Source organism: Mangifera indica, chromosome 5 (assembly GCF_011075055.1).
Source record: "Mangifera indica cultivar Alphonso chromosome 5, CATAS_Mindica_2.1, whole genome shotgun sequence".
Taxonomy (NCBI): Eukaryota; Viridiplantae; Streptophyta; class Magnoliopsida; order Sapindales; family Anacardiaceae; genus Mangifera; species Mangifera indica.
The window spans coordinates 19,043,605-19,067,783 of record NC_058141.1 but is presented as its reverse complement, the minus strand read 5'-3'; the positions used below and the strand labels follow the sequence as shown (position 1 = coordinate 19,067,783).

Genomic DNA, 24,179 nt, shown 5'->3' with positions numbered 1-24,179 from the left:
ATTTGGGGCTACTTCAAGTGGCAAATTTAGGACCACCAGATTGGAACACGTGTCCAAATCTGCTTCACTTAACGTTTATGACCTAAAATGTCTGCATTCTAAATTCACGGCTGGCATGCCTTGAAGGCTTATGTTTGGTGGCCCCCACTGTAAAAACTTTCAGTTGTCTGTTGATGCTTTTGATTTGACTGCTTGCTGGGGTACATAATCCTCTTACGGGCGTTTTAATCATCTCGATCACATCGGTGGTAAGTACACGCGCTACAAACAAAAGTTGATTGCCAGCGTGATAATTTTTGTGGAGAAAAGCCAATTTTTTGAAAGAATTTTAGTGCGATATAAAAATAGTAATAAGACAAAGGTGGCACACTCACTAAGCATGTAGGTGGTTGTGGTTGTAACGCCTCTATCAATCGCGTGGACATGAAATAGAAAGGTGTGGGTGGTTAAATTTGTGTCGTAATAGATCAGGTTCTCTAGCCAGATGGGCATTTTATAGCTCTCCTCCTCCACTAAATTTACCCATCTTCAACATTTCGAGCAGTGGTGAGGACGAGTTTGAGGCTTTGAGCGGATTTCCTTCTCTCTCTCTCCCTCTCAGCTTTTCTCTTTTTTATTCTGCATTCCTTGTTTTGATTCGGATCTTTCTTTTTTTGGTTTCAGTCTCTCTTATCTTTTTCAACAGAGGATTATTCAATCACGTCTTCTCAACTTTTTTTTTTCTTTCCCCAGTTGACATTATCTCTCTTCATCTCTTTATTCTCTCTTTACTGGTACCATTCATCTGCAATTCTCTCTAAAAGCAACAAGGAATGAAGGTTTGATTTCCACTTTCTTGTCTGTTAAATATTCTTTTGTATATATATCTGTTTAGAATTTCCTTTGACAGATTCTTGTTCCTTCATCTATTATATTTATGTTTTTTCTAGAATACAACGCTTTAGTTGTTCATTTTATTCAGATTAGTAATTTCTTTAGTTGATTCTCATTGACTTGAACATGGATGGTCCATTTTCTCAAAAGGGTTTTAAACTTTGATTAATCTTTCACTCTTTATATATATACATATGTATATATTAGTAAATAAATGGATAAAAATGACATGTCTTGTCTTCAAATTACATATTTGTCATGAATAAATCAGGTTTGATATCGTCGATGGGTTTTAGCATCATATTGTGATGTGATTTTCATTGGAAATAAAAGATCAGAATGCTTAGGTGGCTGTTTCTGAATCAGATCTTCGGGGTTTGTGTTTGCAGAAGTTTATTTTGAAGCTGGATTTGGATGATGGCAAAGCCAAGCAGAAGGCCTTGAAGACAGTCTCTACTCTTTCAGGTATCAAATCGATTGAAAAAATGAAAAACACTGTAAAGAAATAAAAACTTCAATTTCAAGCGAATTATTTATTATTATTATTTCAATATGAACATTTCTTGCATGATGCCTGCAAAGAACCTAATTTTTTCACTGTATCACCCAACCTTTTAAAGCTTACGTTACTTAGAAGATAATCAATAATAAACATAAAGTATAAAAATTTATAGATTATCGTTTGAAAAAAAGATACTTTCAGAATATATAAAGAACAAGCCAGTGCATGAGTTATTGAATATTTTGATTACACGTGGAGATTTTCATATTTGTAATATGATAGGGATCGATGCTATCTCCATGGACCTGAAGGAAAAGACATTGACAGTGATAGGAACTGTTGATCCTGTGAACGTAGTGAGCAAATTGCGAAAATATTGGCCAACGGATATTATCTTTGTTGGGCCGGCAAAAGAACCGGAGAAGAAAGAGGAGGCGAAGAAGGAGGAGCCTAAGAAAGAGGAGGAAGCAAAGAAGGAAGAACCCAAGAAGGAGGAGCCACCAAAGGAGGATGGCAAGAAAGAAGAACCCAAGAAAGAGGAAGAGAAGAAAGAAGAGCCAAAGAAAGAGGCTGCACCAGCTCCACCACCACCAGACCCAGTTTTAGAGCTAGTCAAGCTTTACAGAGCATATAATCCCCACATGACCACATATTATCATGTTCAAAGCATGGAAGAAAATCCAAATGCTTGTGTTATATTTTAAATGTTTTAGGCTTTCAAAAGCCATGAATTGAAAGACAACTTTCTGAATTGGTGATGCATTTGAATATCATCAATTTATATGAGGCAGAGCAACACCAGCCAAGAACAAACTTGTGTATATAGAAGTCAAATGCCTCATTTTTTTATTTCAAGCATGAGATCAATGTAGAGAGAATAAATAAAATTTTGTGTAATTTGTTCCTCGATATAACCTAGGACGTAGTTATTGGTCTTTCTCTTCTTCTGTATGTACATTTTAGCATGTGTGATTTTGAAAGTCTGAAAATGATAGTAATCGTGTCATTTAGGGGACGTTTGGTTTGGATAATATTTGATTACTAAAATAGAAAGATTACTTTGAAGATAGATTACTTAGAAAATTACTGGGTATAAATGATTACTATGTTTGATAAAATTTGATAGGTATAAATAATTATTGTGTTTGGTTAAAGGTAATAAAAGATTAATAGTAAATTATTTTGCTTAAATACCTTTAAATATAATTATTTTAAAATATTTTTTATATTATTTATCATATTAATTAAAAATAAATTTATTGTTATCTCAAAAAATTAATAAATAATAATTTTTTTATAATAAACTTAAGATTATCCCAGTAATCTTTAAATACCTAAGGTGAAAGTGGTAATCAGATTACCACTTATATTACCTATCACATCAGTATTGGTAATAAAAGATTACTGTAATCTTTTATTATTGATAAATCAAACAAAGAAATTAAAGATAAATTACCAACGTAAACTTAAAAACCATCAACTAAACGCACCCTTAGAGTAGTCTTCATCAATTTCTCTTTGATTTGCTTTCTGTTAACTTTTATCCTCCTGGGCGGAGAAAGGGCGGTGGTGAATTAAAAACTCGTGGTGGGGACATTGAGGCTTTTTCCTTTTCAGAATTTTCTGTCATATTATTAATTTGAGCCACTTTTTTTTACAGAAACTGCAGCAGGGTCATGTTTCCTATAGATTTGTGGGTCTTAATAATCCCTCCACCCATAGTACGAACCGCAAAGGCATGGGCAGCTTCCTATATTCCGTTTAGGCCAAAGGAACATTTTTCACCTAAGTATTGATATGTTTAATAAAACTATGTGTATCTATTTTAGGTATATAAATATATACATATTTATATATGTTATTATATGATTAGATAATTTTAAATTAAGAATAAAACTATAACCAATCATATAATGACACATATGAGTGTATATATATTTGTGTATCTAAAGTAGATACATATAATATTACTCTTGATATGTTTTTAAAATCATATTTATATGAGATTTAAAAATTTTTAAATTTTATTTATACATCAATTAAAATTAAATTATTTTTGATAAAAATAAAAAAAATTATTTTATTAATAATATTTAAAAAATTATTATATTTTCGCTTCTAAATTTTAAAAACTAACAATTTTACTCTTACCTAAAGTTTTTTAATTTTGAAAAATCGTATTTTCTCTCTTTCAATCATAGGATTTTTTTCTTCTCTCTTTTGACACTGACAACCTCCTCTCTCCATTTTAAAACTTTGGTTAGTGTCTCTTCTCTTTAGATCTCTTCGTCTCGATGAAGAGAGAAAAAGAACTAGAAAGAGGAGGTTTTCGTGTCTCATCATATGTTGGTTAATGTTTTAAAGTAAAGAGAGAAGATAGTTGATGTCGAAAATGGTGGTTTGAGAGATAAAGGGAAAAAACTTTAAATTTGGGAGAAATAAATTGTGATTTTTTAAAATTAAAAAATTTTAAGTAGGAGTAAAATTATTAACTTTTAAAATTTAGAACAAAAAATATAATAAATTTTATATTTTTTAATATTTTAATAAAATAATAATTTTATATTTATCTTTAAAAAAAATTTTAATAGTGATTAATTTATTTGTGGGATTTTAAATTTTTTTAATTTGTATGACTGTGATTTTGATAAACTTGGGCGGGAATAATTCCTCCTGCCTTATCTTTGAAGTAATATTAAGTGTATCTATTTTACGTATATAAATATATACACATTTATATGTGTCATCATATAGTTGATTATTATTTTATTTCTAATTCAAAATTATTCAATCATATGATGATATATATAAATATGTATATATTTATATACTCAAAATAGATACACATAATTTTATTGTTATCTATATTATTATTATATAATTGGCCGGTTTGACGGTGATGTGAAATCTTCTTTGGGAAATAATGATTTGTTTTAATGTTTCAGATCTTATAAATCTAAATTACTGTATCTTAATGGGCTTCAATCTTGTAGCTGACGTAGGATTAATCCAAAAGTTGCTTCCGTAATTATTAAAAATTAATTAACAGCAGCACTAAGTACATCACCGCTGCTTAAAAATGTGTTCCACGTAAGATACAAGTCATGGATTTGCATTACCGTACTTAAAAGGTCAAATAAGAATATTTAATTGAGTAGTTTCTATTTTTTAAATTAAAAAAAATGTCTGTTATTTATTTTCGATAATAAATTATGCTTAAATTTTATGAAAATAACAATTTTATATTATCATTAAAATTATAAATTATCATTAATATTTAATATAAATACCAAATTATTAATATATTTTTTTAAATACATTTTATTTTAAATAAAAAATATATAATGAAAATATTTATAAAAGTTAATTTTTTTATTATTTCGCTTAACAAAATTCATTAATAAAAGTAATTGAGGAAACTTAATAAAGATATTTGGTTTGAATAATGTTTTATTATCAAAATTGAAAGATCGTCTTGAAAATATATTACTTAAAAGATTTTTAAATATAAATTATTATTATATTTGATAAAATCTAATAGATATAAATAATTATTATATTTAATTAAAGATAATAAAAAATATTAATAGATTATTTTATTAAATATCTTTAGATATAATTATTCTAAAATTTTTTATATTACTTATCATATTAATTGAAAATAAAGTTATTTTTATCTTAAAAATTAATAAATAAAAATATAATTATAATAAAATCAAAATTACTTTAACAATAATTAAAAGTAATAATTAAATTATTATTTATATTACCTATTATATGACTATTAATAATAAAATATTATTATATATTTTATTATTATTGAATTAAATCTAATAATATAAATAATTAAAGATAGGTTTATAAAATAATGTTTTATTAATTTGGCAGGTGTGAATTTCTGGTTTCCACGTGCCTCGCATTTGAACAACACGTGAAGCACAGTAACTTCATCTCTGTACGGTTGTCAAAACTAAAGCAGAGGCAGTGGAGGTAAATTATATCGGGGTCTACATAAGATTCCATTGATAGAATTTGTGGGACTTGACAACTTGGCAAAATTTAACGTTCTTTAATTATGGTTCAACGAATGTAATTACCAACGTTTGATTGATTAATCTCCTGCTTAATCCTCCCACCAGTATAATTGTATTCTTTTATTGCTTTATATGCTTCACCAAACTTTACACCCTATCAATTGCTTGCTCGACACTGAGCTGAGTTTGTTTCGGATGGCTTCACCGGGCTTCAAAGCGTATCGTTGAAGGAAAACTTCATGCAGAGACTCATAATTAGAGAAATGAAAAACAAATAAAAAATTCAAAACCCTTGACCATCAGTGTAGAATATACGTGCAAGAAAAGATGAATTAAACGGCACAACCAAACAAATTAATTTTCGCTAGAAATTGATTAGTGATTAATTAATCATTTAAACGGTACGTATCAGGTCGTATTTTTGTTAGAGAAGAGACGTGCAGTTTAACATCACAAGTTCTTATACTGTCTTCTTACACATAGCTTTACAAAATTTAAAAATCTACCTTCTTGTTAAATTTTATTATTATTATAAAATTATTATTTAATCAAAATATTTAAAAAATTTATAAACTTATCACATTTTAAATTTAATATTTTTTTCCACTTTTTTCCCACTCAAAATTTGAAAAATCACTATTTTCTTTATAGAATTTGTATTTTTTATCTCATTACTTCTCTATAGACCGGAGTCAGCCAAACTCCACCCTCACATCTCTTGAATGAGGATGAATCATCGACTGATAAGAGGTTGGCTGATGATTCATCTCGCCGCCCTACGATTCTTTCTCATTCGAGAGATGAGAGGATGGAAGATGGCCGATTCTGATCGTTAGAGAAACGGCAAGGGAAAATGCAAACTCTAGAAGAAAAATAGTGATTTTTAAAACTTTGGGTAAGGTAAAGGTGATTTAAAAATTATTAATTTTTAAACTGAAAAATGTGGTAAATTTATTATTTTTTAAATATTTTTATTAAATAATAATTTTATTTTTGTTAATAATAATAAATTTTAATAAAAAATAAATTTTTAATTTTTAAAAATTATTAAATAAAAAATTAAATTTATATCAAACCTTCAATAAAAATAGTAATTTGGCCTTAAGTTTAATTAATCTTCAATTAATAATATTTTACCATTAATTCGACGAATTAAGCATTTTAGAGGATCAGGATTAACGAGTCGATGGCTAATTATGGCAGTAGAGTTAATTTCAAATACTTTATGATATTCATAAACATAATTAATAATGGTCGGTTCGATAGAGCCAAGTTGGGTTGAGTACATTAATGTCTTGCTTGATGGTGGGGCTCAGGAATGATGAAAAGGGACTGCTTTTTTACACATAGAGCCAAATAGATAACGTGGATCAAAATGCCAATCTGCAATTCCCACGTGAGCCTCCACGTGATAGGGCACATTATTTTTTATGGGCGAAGGGCTTTTTTTTTCCACCCAAGTTTTAATATCATAAAAAATTTTAATAATAATTGATAGATAAGGTTTTTAGTTTTTTCAATTTTATAAAAAGAATGCGTATGTGGGGCTCAGGAATGATGAAAAGGGACTGATTTTTACGCATAGAGCCAAATAGATAACGTGGATCAAAATGCCAATCCGCAATTCCCACGTGAGCCTCCACGTGATAGGGCACATTATTTTTTATGGGCGAAGGGCTTTTTCCCACCCAAGTTTTAATATCATAATAAATACGCATTCTTTTTATATAATTTAAAAAACTAAAAACCTTATCTATCAATTATTATTAATTTTTTTATTAAAAATAAAAATAAAATTATTATTTAATATTAATATTAAAAAATATAAATTTTTTCTTCCTAAATTTTAAAAACTAATAACTTTATCCATATCTAAAGTTTTCTAACTTAAAAAAAATCATATTTCTCTCCAAACCTAGAGTTTTTTTCTTCACTCCTTCGACCACTATCTCTAACATTGACAACCTCTCATCTCCACCTTAAACAGTTGTCGCTATATCTCTTCACCTCTCCGATCGGATCCAATCCTCGACAATGCAAGATTTTGTCAAATCTAAACAAATCATTATTCTTTGACAATGCATTCGTTTGTTAATGAAGGTTTTGGTTGAATTTCAGGAGAGAGCTGACATTCACCAGAGAAGGTGGCCAAATTTCGGGATATCAAAACTAGGGGGAAAAAATGAATTCTTTAAACCTTAATCCTAAGAAAAATTATTAATTTTCTAAACCAATAAGAGAAAATAAGATATAATTTTAATTATTTTAATATTACTGATAAAATAACAATTTTATTTTTAATTTTAATAAAAAAATTTTAAATATATAATAACGAACTAAACTTTGGATGAATATTTAAAATTTTCAAATATTAAAAATATATATTTATCTTTCCATCAAAACTTGGGTGAAAAATGTTCCTTTGGCCTATAAATCATTTTAATGTCAACTTGAAGCATAGCGTGTAATGAAACACTTATAAACAGCTCCCCTCGTTTGGACACAAGTGAAAAATAGCTGTTAGTGCAGTGGGAGCCATGTTCTTTCATTGTCCAGATCAAGCTCACAACGCATCGCTTTTGTGACTTGTCTCACAAAAACCACCCACCCAGCTCAATAATTTGATATTTAATGTAAGACATTATAACATGTTCTTGTTCCCTTGACGATATGTCAGGGTCTCAGAATTCTGTACTGCAACTACACTGTCGAACAATTAATACTAACTCTTCATGGAAATAAATATCTTTCTTAATGTAAAGGCTGGATCATGTAATTAAGGCCAGATGCTATTTACCACCCAAGTTAGGCTTGAAATGAATATTAATAAAGATATATTAATAATTTAATATTTATAAAAAATATTAAGAGTAATTTTATAATTTTAGTAAAAAGTTAAAATAATTATTTTTTATAAAATCAAACAAATTCATTAAATGGATAAATTTAATGATGGGTGAAATTTTAATTTTTAAAACTTAAAAATGGAAATTTGCCGGATCATGAAACCTTGGGGGGAATATAGTTATGTGGCCTATAATTGAATAACTAGTAATCATCACATCTTAATTCAAAAGAACAACGCGCTTGTGATTCGAGGGCAGCGTACAATATACAAAAACTTATCTTGCAGACATTCCAATTTAAAGTCATAGGCTTGTGTGTTTCGTCGAGAAAAAATATTTCTCAATTCTATGTTGAAGCTAACTATATTTCTGGAAGGGATATTGAAATTTTTACCACTATTTTATTCTGTGTATATAAAATTGTCACCTATCCTAAAGCTTTCATAAATATACCACAACAGTACTTACCTTTCCCAAAATACCCCTCTTCAATATTTCATGCATAAATTCTCTCTCTTCTGTTCTGTAATTTTTTTTTCTCTTCTTTCTCTTCTTCCAAAGTGATAAAAGAATCACTTCCACTTTTTCCTCATCTTCGAAAACAAAAACAAGAAGAAAAAACCGAATTCTTCATATTAAGAATTTTTCAAAATAAAGATTAAAAAAAAAAGAATAACCTATAAAAACTCAAACATATCCACTATATATATCTTATAGAAAATGATGATCGGAGAAGAAGATGTAGTAGTATTTAACTGAAGAAAGATAAAAAATTGACGTTTAAAGATTTAAGTGAAAAACAAAAAATTAAACATTTAACTGAAAAAAAAAAACACTTTTTTGTTATTTTTGAAGGTTGGCGTTACGCCAACCCATATTTAAAAAATAGGCAAAGGGTTGGCGTACGCCAACCCATAAAATATTAAAAAGCAAGGGAAGCCAACCCATAAATATTAAAGCAATATTAAAGCAGGAGAAGAGTTGGCGTGCAATATAATAATATTATATTATATTATAATAATTTTATAATATAATAATATTATTATATATATATTATACCACAACAGTATAATATATAATATATTATATTATATATATACTTTTATAATAATATATATAATATTTTATATTATAATATATAATATAATATAATATTTTATATTATAATATATAATATATTATATACTATTAATAATATATATAATATAATAATAATATTATAATATATAATATTAATATTATATATATTATATATTTTATATATTATATTATATTTTTAATTAGAATATTATAATTATATTATATTATAATATATAATATAATATAATATAATATATGTATATTATAATATATAATATTATATAATATAATATATGTATATATTATTTGTCATTTTATATAATATATACTATATTTTATTTTATTTCATAAAAATGTGCGTATGTCAATGCTTGCATTTTATCTTTTATAAAGAGATGGGATCCATATCAATAAAAATGTTACAGTATTATATTATAATATAATATATACATAATATATAAACCAAGGGTGCCATTTTATATATATAATATATAAATCAAAGGTTGGTGGCATCGCCAACCCTTGGCGTCGCCAAGGGTTGGCGATGCCGCCAACCCTTGGTAACAAAATTTTATATATATATATTATAATTTTAATTTTAATATTAATATTAATATTATATATTATAATATTAATATTATAATATTTTATATATAATATAATATTAATTTATATTTGTATCAAATTTCAAATTAATTTAACAAATTAAAATGGTGAAAGCTGTTGGATTTTACGCCAATCCCTGAATTTAAATATATTATAATATTATAATCTAATATTAATATATTATAATATATAATATGTATTAATATATATTAATATATTATTATATATTATATATATAATATATAAACCAAGGGTTGGCGATGTCGCCAACCCTTGGTCAAAATAAAAAAAAAAAGGGAGCTAGGGGCAAATGGTGGGACAAGCGAGCTGGGAAAATTAAAAAAAAAAAAGAAAAAGTTGGCGTTAACGCCAAGCTATATTTGCTATCACTCTTTGATTTTTTTTGAATGGTAGGCCCACCTTTAATCCTTCCAGAGATTTATGACAGAAGCATCAGTATTCTCTGCAAGAAAATATTGCAGAGAATAAAATATATATAATATATTATATATAATATTTTATATTAATATAATGTGTATATTATATTAATAATGTAAATAATAATATTATATGTATATTACATAATAAGATTATGTAATACATTATATAATTATAATTATATTATATATAATATATTATCTTTAATTATATTATATTTAATATATTATAATATATAATAAAATATATATAATATTTTAAATTGTAAATATATAATAAAATATATTATATAAAATATAATATATAATATTATTATAATTACATAATTAAATAATATATATTTATAATATATAATATATATATATAAAGCCAAGGTTGGCGGAAACGCCAACCTTGGCTTTATATATATACATTATTATATATATATATTTTTATTATATAATTATTAATAATATAATATATTATTATAATAATATAATATATAATATATTTTAATATAATTATAAAATAATATATTATTTATATTATTATAATATATAATATAATATTATAATAATATTAAAATATAATATATATTATATAATAATAATATAATATAATTATAATATATAAAATTAATATAATAATATAATAATATATATTAATATAAATACATTATGTACATGTAAGGGTTGGCGTTGCCAACCCTTCTATGTACAGGCCAGGTTGGCGTTAACAATTCCCAGATTTCACGCCAAGCTTTTTTTATTTTTTTTAGGTTAAACGTAAATTTTTTTTTAAGTTTTAATTCTTAAATGTTAATTTTTTTTCAGTTAAATCCTACTGAATGTGATATTCTTCGATGGTCATTTTTTTTCAATTGAGTTTTTTTGTGAGTTGCTTTTTTTTTTTAAATCCTTATTTTGAAGAATTCTTAATCTGAAGAATTTTTTATTTTCTGCTTTTGTTTTTGAAATCTGAAGAATTCAACATTTTTTTCCAGAAAAGAGAATGATTGATTCTTTTATCACTTTAGAAGAAGAGAAAAAAAAATTGCAGAGAAGAGGAGAGAGAATTTGTGTATAAAAGATTAAAGAGGGGTATTTTGAAAAAAGTGATTACTGTTGTAGTATATTTGTGAAAGCTTTAGGATGGGTGGTAATTTTGTATACACGGAATAAAATAGTGGTAAAAATTTCAATATCCCCTTTAAATTACTCAATTTTGTACTTGCCCAAAAGACTTATTCCCACCCAAGGTATAGTGAATTCCCAAATTCCTGTCGACTAACTTTAAAAAACTCAAATACCTATCCACAATCAAATTTCTGTTAAAAATTTCAATTCACGTTCGGGGTAGAATCATCATTTAATAAAAAATTAAAGTTTTATCATATTTTTCTCTCCCATATTTAAAAATTTACATTTTTCCCTCAACCCAAGGTTTAAAAATTGACCAAAACCCCCTTAGGGTTTGTTCCTCTTCCTCCGACACCGATTTCTCCTTTCTTGACCATTGGTCATCCTCCCTTCCCCTCTTATCTCTCCTCTGGTCTCTCTCTATAGCTCTCCGATCGTCTTCGATCAGAGACAAAGACAAAATCATATTCGTCTCAGACAGGAGGAGAGGTAAGGGGGAAGGAGAAATTGACGCCGGAGGAAGAGGAACAAATCCTGGGGGGGGTTTTTGTCACTTTTCAAACCTTGGGTTTGGGGGGAAATATAAGTTTTTAAATATGGGAGAGAAAAATATGATAAAACTTTAATTTTTTGCTAAATGATGATTCAACCCCTAACGTTAATTGAAAGGGTTTTTTAAAGTTAGTGGGTGGGAATTTGGGAATTCAATATACCTTGGGTGGGAATAAGTTTTTTGGCCTTTATACTTTCCTGGGTTAGTTGCCTTGCGGAATTAACCCTACGAACACAATAACACAATTTTCACACTGTAAATTTTGTTTCTCCCACAAAAAGACTACTGTATTAATGGGAAAAAAAATTTACCGCTATTTCTTCAAGAAACTGAATGATTGACTTGTTGGCTTGAAGCTGTATGTGTCTGATTAAGTCCTTGCTCGAACCAATGGCGACTGAGGAATTGGTGAGTGAGGAGACATCACATGGGGTGACAAAACGCCCTGTTCACAGATCCTTGACTTGAAGCTGAGACGAAGATTTGGTAGCAAGCGTTTCTTTGTTGTTGTATTCTCAATTTCCTTGCCTTGAAGCACAAACGCTTCAATTCTTTTCAGTGCAATCTCCACTGTCTCGTCATCCATATTTGCAAAGCACACCCTAAACCAGCCAGGCTCTTGGCAATGGAAGGAAGAGCCTGGTGAAACATTAAGTTTCACATCGTGCACAATCGTGTGCCATAGTTTCATTTCAGCTTCAAATGTTTGGTGTTGAAGCAGGTGTCGCAAATCCATCCAGAAGAAAAGACCTGCATTTCCCGTCAAGCAATTGATTCCCACTTGTTCAAGTCTCTCTGTAAAAGTATTGTGCCTTTTGGCCAGCCTGTTTGAGCTTTCCGTGAGAAACTTGTCAACAAAATCATCGTCAGAAAGCATTGAAGCAAGTAAAAATTGAGTCTGTGAGGACACTAAACCAAAGCTCGACATCTTGCGGCTACAGCTCACAACTGCATCATTGTAAGAATAAACAATGCCAACCCTAAAGCCAGGGAAGCCCATGTCCTTAGACAAACTGTAAACAATGTGAATGAGATCGCGATTACAATCCATTTCTTGGATAACTTCAGCAATGCTTATGAACTTGGGAGAACTGAAGAGAGTAGCAGCATATATTTCATCGCAAACAAGGTGAATGTTCTTTTCATTGATGAAGTTCACTAACCTTTTAAGTGTATCTCTGTCTAGGGTGATGCCAAGTGGATTTGAGGGGTTTGTTATAAGCAAGCCTTTGATATTAATGTTGTCTTGTCGAGCTTTTTCATATGCTTCTTCCAGCGCAGCCCTGGTTATCCGGAATTTCGTTGAGCTATTGCAGTGAACTGGAACTATTTCAACTCCAGTCCGCCATCCCAGGTCCCGATCGAACCTGCAAACCCATATTCTGTTTCTTCAGTATAACCGATAAGATTATGACACATTTTTTTCCTTAGTCCAAACAACTGATAAGACCAAACTCGAAGGCAACGGTTGAATTTTGACATTCTGATACAGAAGAAGACCGTAAACTATAATGAAAATTAGGTTATGGCTGTAGAAATCTTCCATTTAATTGGCCCAAAGTTCTATGTCAACGGCTGCAATTAATGGTAAACTCACTGTTTACGTTGACCCTAATTTATGGAATGAAGCCAACATTTTGATTTATTGATCTTACTGACCCATAATTTTCTATGCATTCCAAATGGAAATTTGACCGTTAAATCTGTCTTTCAAAGCCACGTGGGGTGTCGGCCCATGACTTCAAGCCTTCGTAATAATAAAATTTTATTCTATTGCCAAATTCTTTAGACTGCTTTTTCCTTCATGCAGTGCCATTATCGTGCATTTTTTCATAACTAGCTCAAAATTACTCCAAAGCATAAATTTGAACTGGAACCAGACGAAGAAGTTGATGTAAAAGAGAGAGAGAAGAGGTGCTTACCCAGGATAATAAGGTGAGGGTACAAGAAAAGCATCCACAGGGTCGGCTAAACAGAAGATGATTTGCTCGTTTGCTCCCGTTGCTCCACCGCCCATCACTATACGCTCCGGATCAAATGTTACTCTTCCACCTCTCACTCTTCCCATGAACTTCGCCACAGCCTGAAATATATAAGATAATCAATGCCACTTGTTTCCGCGTTGTTAATAAGAATATATACGTGTATCTGTAATTAACCAACACAATACCTGTCTAAACTGTGGCAAGCCATGATAATCCTGAAAGTTTGCAATATCCTTGAACCTATCAACTCCTTGAGGAGTACAAACGGAGGCATAGGGATTTTTGCGAATCCAGTCCTTGATTAAATCAAAGCAAAGGTGAGAAAAAAAAAATATAAACTAAATGTTTAGTTGTCATCTCTGCTGACATTAATTCCTCTGCCACTGTAATGGTATAAACAAGATAACAGAAAACTTGAGGTTGAAGATATTCGGCAAACCTGATTCTCTGCAAGTCCCATTTGGATCACTCCTTCAGGATTCCGAGTAAGGTGAAAAGGATTCCTATCAAATGCCTTCCACCCATCAGAGTAAGGAGAATTTTCCCCGTGGCGGTCATTGGTAGCAATCTTGGACAAAATTCCCATTTTCAATGTTCAAAAAGCTTAGGGTGTGCTTTGCAAATATGGATGACGTGTGTGTATGAATCTTAGAATATATTTGCAGTTTGAGTGTGCCCCAACTAGAGAGAAGTGTAAGCATTTATTTATAGACAGTGGAGTTGGCTCAATGCTTGTTAACGTGATGAATATGAAAGGAATGTCAGTTCAACGATTTGAAAACTAGAATAAATTCCCTTTTTTAGGTCAATTATTTATCTAACTGCTTGCGTTTAATACATGATATCATGCAAATTCATACACACCTGTAGAAAAAATAAATTTAATTGTTAGTTGAATTTTAAATTTTTAATTACCCTGTATTTATTCTGAAATTAATATCTATCGAATAATTTTGTAGTAATAAATAATTAAATTAGTCGTTCTACTTATTACTCCATAAGAATTTGAAAAAAAAAAAAAAATTTGAAGTTTCTTGGAAGCAGTAAAAGATATACACGGTTTGAAGAATTTGGACTTTGAAGAGGAATGGGAAGGGCAAAGCTGACTTCAACGTGCTATTTGGCCGGTGTTGTCATGACTTGAGAGTCACACTGTAACAGGTGTTGAGCTAAGAATTAATATTTTCCTTTTGCGTGAGTTAGGGGTTGTGAAAGGTTACCCGACAATTACTAATTTTTAGCCTCCGACTTTCTGGGTTCTTTTTTGTAACTTAATGTAGGAAAAACTTATTTTTGCATGATTAACATCAAAACCATGCAATCCTCATTTTACACGTACGAGCACAGGATGAGCTCAAAACTAAGTATGTATGACTATCCCTCCTATAAAGTATAATAATATATTATTACTCATATATATAATTTCACTCTTATTTGAATACGTAATTTACTTGGCTCTCACGGTAGCCTCATAAACTTTGACTTTGACTTTGACATATAGCTCTTCTCGTTCTTGCATGTGAAGGTTGAGTTGCTACTGTACTTGTTAAGGTAATGCTTCAATTCGCATGGAACTCATGTTACGTGTGTTTTGCTGCCATTGGAACCGTTTGCAGATACAACAGAAAAAGAATACAACGCCTTAGTTGTTCATTTTATTCAGATTAGTAATTTCTTTAGTTGATTCTCATTGACTTGAACATGGATGGTCCATTTTCTCAAAAGGGTTTTAAACTTTGATTAATCTTTCACTCTTTATATATATACATATGTATATATTAGTAAATAAATGAATGAAAATGACATTTCTTGTCTTCAAATTACATATTTGTCATGAATAAATCAGGTTTGATATCGTCGATGGGTTTTAGCATCATATTGTGATGTGATTTTCATTGGAAATAAAAGATCAGAATGCTTAAGTGGCTGTTTCTGAATCAGAACTTCGGGGTTTGTGTTTGCAGAAGTTTGTTTTGAAGCTGGATTTGGATGATGGCAAAGCCAAGCAGAAGGCCTTGAAGACAGTCTCTACTCTTTCAGGTTTCAAATCGATTGAAAAAATGAAAAACACTGTAAAGAAATAAAAACTTCAATTTCAAGCGAATTAGTTATTATTATTATTTCAATATGAACATTTCTTGCATGATGCCTGCAAAGAACCTAATTTTTTCACTGTATCACCTAACCTTTTAAAGCTTACGTTACTTAGAAGATAATCAATAATAAACATAAAGTATAAAAATTTATAGATTATCGTTTGAAAAAAGATACTTTCAGAATATATAAAGAACAAGCCAGTGCATGAGCTATTGAATATTTTGATTACACGTGGAGATTTTCATATTTGTAATATGATAGGGATCGATGCTATCTCCATGGACCTGAAGGAAAAGACATTGACAGTGATAGGAACTGTCGATCCTGTGAAAGTAGTGAGCAAATTGCGAAAATATTGGCCAACGGATATTATCTTTGTTGGGCCGGCAAAAGAACCGGAGAAGAAAGAGGAGCCGAAGAAGGAGGAGCCTAAGAAAGAGGAGGAAGCAAAGAAGGAAGAACCCAAGAAGGAGGAGCCACCAAAAGAGGAGGGCAAGAAAGAAGAACCCAAGAAAGAGGAAGAGAAGAAAGAAGAGCCAAAGAAAGAGGCTGCACCAGCTCCACCACCACCAGACCCAGTTTTAGAGCTAGTCAAGCTTTACAGAGCATATAATCCCCACATGACCACATATTATCATGTTCAAAGCATGGAAGAAAATCCAAATGCTTGTGTTATATGTTAAATGTTTTAGGCTTTCAAAAGCCATGAATTGAAAGACAACTTTCTGAATTGGTGATGCATTTGAATATCATCAATTTATATGAGGCAGAGCAACACCAGCCAAGAACAAACTTGTGTATATAGAAGTCAAATGCCTCATTTTTTTATTTCAAGCATGAGATCAATGTAGAGAGAATAAATAAAATTTTGTGTAATTTGTTCGTCGATATAACCTAGGACTTAGTTATTGGTCTTTCTCTTCTTCTGTATGTACATTTTAGCATGTGTGATTTTGAAAGTCTGAAAATGATAGTAATCGTGTCATTTAAAGTAGTCTTCATCAATTTCTCTTTGATTTGCTTTCTGTAAACTTTTATCCTCCTGGGCGGAGAAAGGGCGGTGGTGAATTAAAAACTCGTGGTGGGGACATTGAGGCCTTTCCCTTTTCAGAATTTTCTGTCATATTATTAATTTGGGCCACTTTTATTTACAGAAACTGCAGCAGGGTCATGTTTCCTATAGATTTGTGGGTCTTAATAATCTCTCCACCCATAGTACGAACCGCAAAGGCATGGGCGGCTTCCTATATTCCGTTTAGGCCAAAGGAACCATTTTTCACCTAAATATTGATATGTTTTTAAAATCATATTTATATGAGGGGGTATTAATTAAAATAAGTAAAAAAATTTTTGTTTATACTTTTTTAGGTAAATACACAGTAGTTTTATTTTTATAAGCAAATTTTTTTGTAACTCCAAAAATACCCTCCCAGCCCTATATACGTAAACACTGGAAGGAAGGTTTGAGTGCGTGGGTGCGTGCGAAGTGCACACGGAGTGCGTGGGTATGTGCGGAGTGCGTGGGTGCGCGCGCACGGTGAGTACAGTGCGTGCACTGTATACAGTGCACAGTGCACATACTGTGTATAATACACTGTACATAGATTGTATATATATATAAAATATTATATTATTATATTATAATATTATATATATAATATATAATAATATAATATATATTTAAAAATTATTATTATTATTATTTATATATATTATATTAAATATTATAATATTTAATATATATATATTTAAAAGAAAGGGTGCGTGCACTGTACGCACTGCGCACGCACCCTTATACTTTGTTTATATATATTAATCAGGGTGTGCACACTGTTCACGCATCGCACGCACTGCACGTATCGCGCGCACTCCGCATGCACTCACGCACTCAAGTTTTCTTTTCAGCGCTTACGTATACAGGGCTGAGAGGGTATTTTTGGAGTTACAAAAAAATTTGTTTATAAAAATAAAATTACTGTGTATTTACCTAAAAAAATATAAACGGAAAAAATTTTACCTATTTTAATTAATATCCCATGAGATTTGTGGGGCTCAGGAATGATGAGAAGGGACTGATTTTTACACATGGAGCCAAATAGACAACGTGGATCAAAATGCCAATCCGCAATTCCCACGTGAGCCTTCACGTGATAGGGCACATTATTTTTTATGGGCGAAGGGCTTTTTCCCACCCAAGTTTTAATATCATAATAAATACGCATTCTTTTTATAAAATTTAAAAAACTAAAAACCTTATCTATCAATTATTATTAAATTTTTTATTAAAGGTAAAAATAAAATTATTATTTTAATATTAATATTAAAAAATATAAATCTTATCCTTCTAAATTTTAAAAACTAATAACTTTATTTATATCTAAAGTTTTCTAACTTAAAAAAATTATATTTCTCTCAAAGCCAAGAGTTTTTTTCTTCACTCCTCCGACCACCATCTCTAACATCGATAACCTCTCATCTCCACCCTAAACAGTTATCGCTATATCTCTTCACCTCTCCGATCGGATCCAATCCTCGACAATGCGTTCGTTTGTCAATGAAGGTTTTGGTTGAATTTCAAGATAGAGCTGACATTCACCAGAGAAGGTGGCCAAATTTCGGGATATCAAAACTAGGGGGAAAAAATGAATTCTTTAAACCTTAATCCTAAGAAAAATTATTAATTTTCTAAATCAATAAGAGAAAATAAGATATAATTTTAATTATTTTAATATTACTGATAAAATAACAATTTTATTTTTAATTTTAATAAAAAAATTTAAATATATGATAACAAACTAAACTTTGAATGAATATTTAAAATTTTCAAATATTAAAAATATATATTTATCTTTTCATCAAAACTTGAGTGAAAAATATTCCTTTGGCCTATAAATCATTTTAATGTCAACTTGAAGCATAGCGTGGTAATGAAACACTTATAAACAGCTCCCCTCATTTGGACACAAGTGAAAAATAGCTGTTAGTGCAGTGGGAGCCATGTTCTTTCATTGTCCAGATCAAGCTCACAACGCATCGCTTTTGTCTCACAAAAACCACCCACCCAGCTCAATAATTTGATATTTAATGTAAAACATTATAACATGTTCTTGTTCCCTTGACGATATGTCAGGGTCTCAGAATTCTGTACTGCAACTACACTGTCGAGCCATAAACAATTAACACTAACTTTTCATAGAAATAAATATCTTTCTTAATGTAAAGGCTGGATAATGTAATTAAGGCCAGTGCTACTTACCACCCAAGTTAGGCTTGAACTGAATATTAATAAAGATATATTAATAATTTAATATTTATAAAAAATATTAAGAGTAATTTTATAATTTTAGTAAAAAGTTAAAATAATTATTTTTTATAAAATTAAACAAATTCATTAATAGGATAAATTTAATGATGGGTGAAATTTTAATTTTTAAAACTTAAAAATGGGAATTTGTTGGATCATGAAACCTTGGGGGGAATGTAGTGATGTGGCCTATAATTGAATAACTAGTAATCATCACATCTTAATTCAAAAGAACAACGTGCTTGTGATTCGAGGGCAGCGTACAATATATAAAAAGTCATCTTGCAGACATTCCAGAAATATAATTAGCTTCAACGTAGAATTGAGAAATATTTTTTCTCAACGAAACACACAAGCCTATGACTTTAAATTACCCAATTTATACTTGGCCAAAAGACTTATTGCCACCCAAGGTATAGTGAAATCCCCAATTTTCACCCATCAACTTTAAAAAACCCAAACACCCATCCACAATTAAATTTCGGTTAAAAATTTCAATTAACGTTTGGGATAGAATCATCATTTAACAAAAAATTAAAGTTTTATCACATTTTTCTCCCTCATATTTAAAAACTTACATTTCCCCCCCAACCCAAGGTTTGAAAAGTGACCAAAACCCCCTTAGGGTTTGTTCATTTTCCTCCGACGTCGATTTCTCCTTTCCCGACCGTCGGTCATCCTCCTTTCCCCTCTTATCTCTCCTCATAACTCTCTGATCGTCTTCGACCAGAGACGAAGACAAAATCACATTCGTCTCAGACAGGAGGAGAGGTAAGGGGGAAGGAGAAATTGACGCCAGGGGAAGAGGAACAAATCCTGGGGGGGTTTTTGTCACTTTTCAAACCTTGGGTTGGGCGGGAAAATATAAGTTTTTAAATATGGGAGAGAAAAATATGATAAAACTTTAATTTTTTGCTAAATGATGATTCTACCCCTAACATTAATTGAAAGGGTTTTTTAAAGTTGGTGGGTGGGAATTGGGGTATTCACTATACCTTGGGTGGGAATAAGTCTTTTGGCCTTTATACTTTCCTGGGTTAGTTGCCTTGCGGAATTAACCCTACAAACACAATAACACAATTTTCACACTGAAAATTTTGTTTCTCCCACAAAAAGACTACTGTGTTAATGGGAAAAAAAATTTACCGCTATTTCTTCAAGAAACTGAATGATTGACTTGGCTTGAAGCTGTATGTGTCTGATTAAGTCCTTGCTCGAACCAATGGCGACTGAGGAATTGGTGAGTGAGGAGACATCACATGGGGTGACAAAACGCCCTGTTCACAGATCCTTGACTTGAAGCTGAGACGAAGATTTGGTAGCAAGCGTTTCTTTGTTGTTGTATTCTCAATTTCCTTGCCTTGAAGCACAAACGCTTCAATTCTTTTCAGTGCAATCTCCACTGTCTCGTCATCCATATTTGCAAAGCACACCCTAAACCAACCAGGCTCTTGGCAATGGAAGGAAGAGCCTGGTGAAACATTAAGTTTCACATCGTGCACAATCGTGTGCCATAGTTTCATTTCAGCTTCAAATGTTTGGTGTTGAAGCAGGTGTCGCAAATCCATCCAGAAGAAAAGACCTGCATTTCCCGTCAAGCAATTGATTCTCACTTGTTCAAGTCTCTCTGTAAAAGTATTGTACCTTTTGGCCAGCCTGTTTGAGCTTTCCGTGAGAAACTTGTCAACAAAATCATCGTCAGAAAGCATTGAAGCAAGTAAAAATTGAGTCTGTGAGGACACTAAACCAAAGCTCGACAACTTGCGGCTACAGCTCACAACTGCATCATTGTAAGAATAAACAATGCCAACCCTAAAGCCAGGGAAGCCCATGTCCTTAGACAAACTGTAAACAATGTGAATGAGATCGCGATTACAATCCATTTCTTGGATAACTTCAGCAATGCTTATGAACTTGGGAGAACTGAAGAGAGTGGCAGCATATATTTCATCGCAAACAAGGTGAATGTTCTTTTCATTGATGAAGTTCACTAAGCTTTTAAGTGTATCTGTGTCTAGGGTGATGCCAAGTGGATTTGAGGGGTTTGTTATAAGCAAGCCTTTGATATTAATGTTGTCTTGTCGAGCTTTTTCATATGCTTCTTCCAACGCAGCCCTGGTTATCCGGAATTTCGTTGAGCTATTGCAGTGAACTGGAACTATTTCAACTCCAGTCCGCCATCCCAGGTCCCGATCGAACCTGCAAACCCATATTCTGTTTCTTCAGTATAACCGATAAGATTATGACACATTTTTTTCCTTAGTCCAAACAATTGATGAGACCAAACTTGGAGGCAACGGTTGAATTTTGACATTCTGATACAGAAGAAGACTGTAAACTATAATGAAAATTAGGTTATGGCTGTAGAAATCTTCCATTTAATTGGCCCAAAGTTCCATGTCAACGGCTGCAATTAATGGAAAACTCACTGTTTATGTTGACCCTAATTAATGAAGCCAACATTTTGATTTATTGATCTTACTGACCCATAATTTTCTATGCATTCCAAATGGAAATTTGACCGTTAAATCTAGGCCAAATGACTATTTCCCATCCAAGGTTTGATGTTTTCTCAAGTTTCCACCCTTTAACTATGGAAACACCAAACACCCACCCATGACCGGTTAGATTTAACAAAACCCTAACGGTGATAAGGGTAAAATCGTTATTTTTGCTATAATATTAAAAATAAACTAAAATAGAATCTAATTTTGCCTCCCTAAACTTTAAAAACTAAAATTTTTCTCCAGCCTAAGTTTTAAAAAATGACAGTTTCACCCTAGGGTTTGGTTTTGAAATCTCCGACGACCGTTCCGGCTCCATTGCGACGACCTCTCCCTCCCGAAGCAGCCTCTCCTTCCGGCGAATGGTTTCCTCCCATTTGGAGGCTCGATCGGCGTCGGAGACGCCTTGGGAGACGAAGAACTTCGTCGGGGAAGATGAAGTTCTTTGTCTCCCCAGACGAAGATGAAGCCGTCGTCTTCGTCTGAGAAGACGGTCGTCTTCACTCTGGGAAGACAACCGTCTTCACTCTGGGAAGACGACTGTCTTCCCAGACGAAGACGACAACTTCGTCTTCGTCTCCCAAGACGTCTCTGACGTCGATCGAGCCTCTAAATGGGAGGAAACCATTCGTCGGAAGGAGAGGCTACTTCGGGAGGGAGAAGTCGTTGGCAATGGAGCCGGAATGGTCGTCGGAGATTTCAAAACCAAACCCTAGGGTGAAATTGCCATTTTTTAAAACTTAAGGTGAGAGAAAATTTTAGTTTTTAAAGTTTAGGAGGGCAAAAAGAGAAAAAATTTTTAAACGTTAGGGTTTTGTTAAATCTAAACAGCCATGGGTGGGTATTTGGTGTTTCTATAGTTAAAGGGGGACATTTGAGAAAACATCAAACCTTGGGTGGGAAATAGTCGTTTGGCCTTAAATCTATCTTTCAAAGCCACGTGGGTTGTCGGCCCATGACTTCAAGCCTTCGGAATAATAATATTTTATTCTATTGCTAAATTCTTCAGACTGCTTTTTCTTTCATGCAGTACCATTATCGTGCATTTTTTCATAACTAGCTCAAAATTACTCCAAAGCATAAATTTGAACTGGAACCAGACGAAGAAGTTGATGTAAAAGAGAGAGAGAAGAGGTGCTTACCCAGGATAATAAGGTGAGGGTACAAGAAAAGCATCCCCAGGGTCGGCTAAACAGAAGATGATTTGCTCGTTTGCTCCCGTTGCTCCACCGCCCATCACTATACGCTCCGGATCAAATGTTATTCTTCCACCTCTCACTCTTCCCATGAACTTCGCCACAGCCTGAAATAGATAAGATAATCAATGCCACTTGTTTCCGCGTTGTTAATCAGAATATATACGTATATCTGTAATTATCCAACACAATACCTGTCTAAACTGTGGCAAGCCATGATAATCCTGAAAGTTTGCAATATCCTTGAACCAATCAACTCCTTGAGCAGTACAAATGGAGGCACAGGGATTTTTGCGAATCCAGTCCATGATTAAATCAAAGCAAAGCTGAGAAAAAAAAAATATATAAACTAAATGTTTAGTTCTCATCTCTGGTGACATTAATTCCTCTGCCACTGTAATGGTATAAACAAGATAACAGAAAACTTGAGGTTGAAAATATCGGCAAACCTGATTCTCTGCAAGTCCCATTTGGATCACTCCTTCAGGATTCCGAGTAAGGTGAAAAGGATTCCTATCAAATGCCTTCCACCCATCAAAGTAAGGAGAATTTTCCCCGTGGCGGTCATTAGTAGCAATCTTGGACAAAACTGCCATTTTCAATGTTCAAAAAGCTTACTTCTCTTTCTAAATAGAACAGTGTGTGTGTATGAATCTTAGAATATATTTGCAGTTTGAGTGTGCCCCAACTAGAGAGAAGTGTAAGCATTTATTTATAGACAGTGGAGGTGGCTCAACGCTTGTTAACGTGATGAATATGAAAGGAACGTCAGTTCAACAATTTGAAAACTAGAATAAATTCCTTTTTTTAGGTCAATTATATATCGTAACTGCTTGCGTTTAATACATGATATCATGCAAACCTGTAGAAAAAATAAATTTAATTGTTAGTTGAATTTTAAATTTTTAATTACCCTGTATTTATTCTGAAATTAATATCTATCGAATAATTTTGTAGTAATAAATAATTAAATTAGTCGTTCTACTTATTACTCCATAAGAATTTGAAAAAAAAAAAAAATTTGAAGTTTCTTGGAAGCAGTA

At 31.4% G+C, this 24,179-nt stretch overlaps 4 protein-coding genes across 5 annotated transcripts; 2 read left to right on the top strand and 2 right to left on the bottom strand.

Moving 5' to 3' along the window:
- The first annotated feature begins 663 nt into the window (after positions 1-663).
- LOC123216853 (heavy metal-associated isoprenylated plant protein 39-like) lies at positions 664-2,272 on the top strand. Of its 2 annotated transcripts, none has more exons than XM_044637462.1 (3): positions 664-818; positions 1,263-1,338; positions 1,658-2,272. In XM_044637462.1, the coding sequence occupies exons 1-3, from the start codon at positions 813-815 to the stop codon at positions 2,077-2,079; spliced, it is 504 nt and encodes a 167-aa protein (XP_044493397.1). In that variant the 5' UTR covers positions 664-812; the 3' UTR covers positions 2,080-2,272. The 2 variants fall into 2 exon arrangements, with proteins under 2 accessions (XP_044493397.1, XP_044493398.1); XM_044637463.1 differs by having other exon boundaries at positions 685-818; positions 1,240-1,338.
- Positions 680-17,008, top strand: LOC123216854 (heavy metal-associated isoprenylated plant protein 39-like). Its single transcript, XM_044637464.1, has 3 exons — positions 680-818; positions 16,000-16,075; positions 16,394-17,008. Exons 1-3 carry the CDS (start codon positions 813-815, stop codon positions 16,813-16,815), a joined length of 504 nt encoding a protein of 167 aa, XP_044493399.1. The 5' UTR covers positions 680-812; the 3' UTR covers positions 16,816-17,008.
- LOC123216851 (1-aminocyclopropane-1-carboxylate synthase-like) lies at positions 12,403-14,621 on the bottom strand. The gene is made up of 4 exons (XM_044637461.1): positions 14,475-14,621; positions 14,221-14,373; positions 13,973-14,133; positions 12,403-13,417 (listed from the first exon to the last, which is right to left on the bottom strand). Exons 1-4 carry the CDS (start codon positions 14,619-14,621, stop codon positions 12,421-12,423), a joined length of 1,458 nt encoding a protein of 485 aa, XP_044493396.1. The 3' UTR covers positions 12,403-12,420.
- A 2,993-nt stretch (positions 17,009-20,001) lies between the features above and the next one.
- Positions 20,002-23,807, bottom strand: LOC123216302 (1-aminocyclopropane-1-carboxylate synthase-like). Its single transcript, XM_044636718.1, has 4 exons — positions 23,586-23,807; positions 23,331-23,462; positions 23,083-23,243; positions 20,002-21,635 (listed from the first exon to the last, which is right to left on the bottom strand). Exons 1-4 carry the CDS (start codon positions 23,730-23,732, stop codon positions 20,639-20,641), a joined length of 1,437 nt encoding a protein of 478 aa, XP_044492653.1. The 5' UTR covers positions 23,733-23,807; the 3' UTR covers positions 20,002-20,638.
- Between the last annotated feature and the right edge of the window lie 372 nt (positions 23,808-24,179).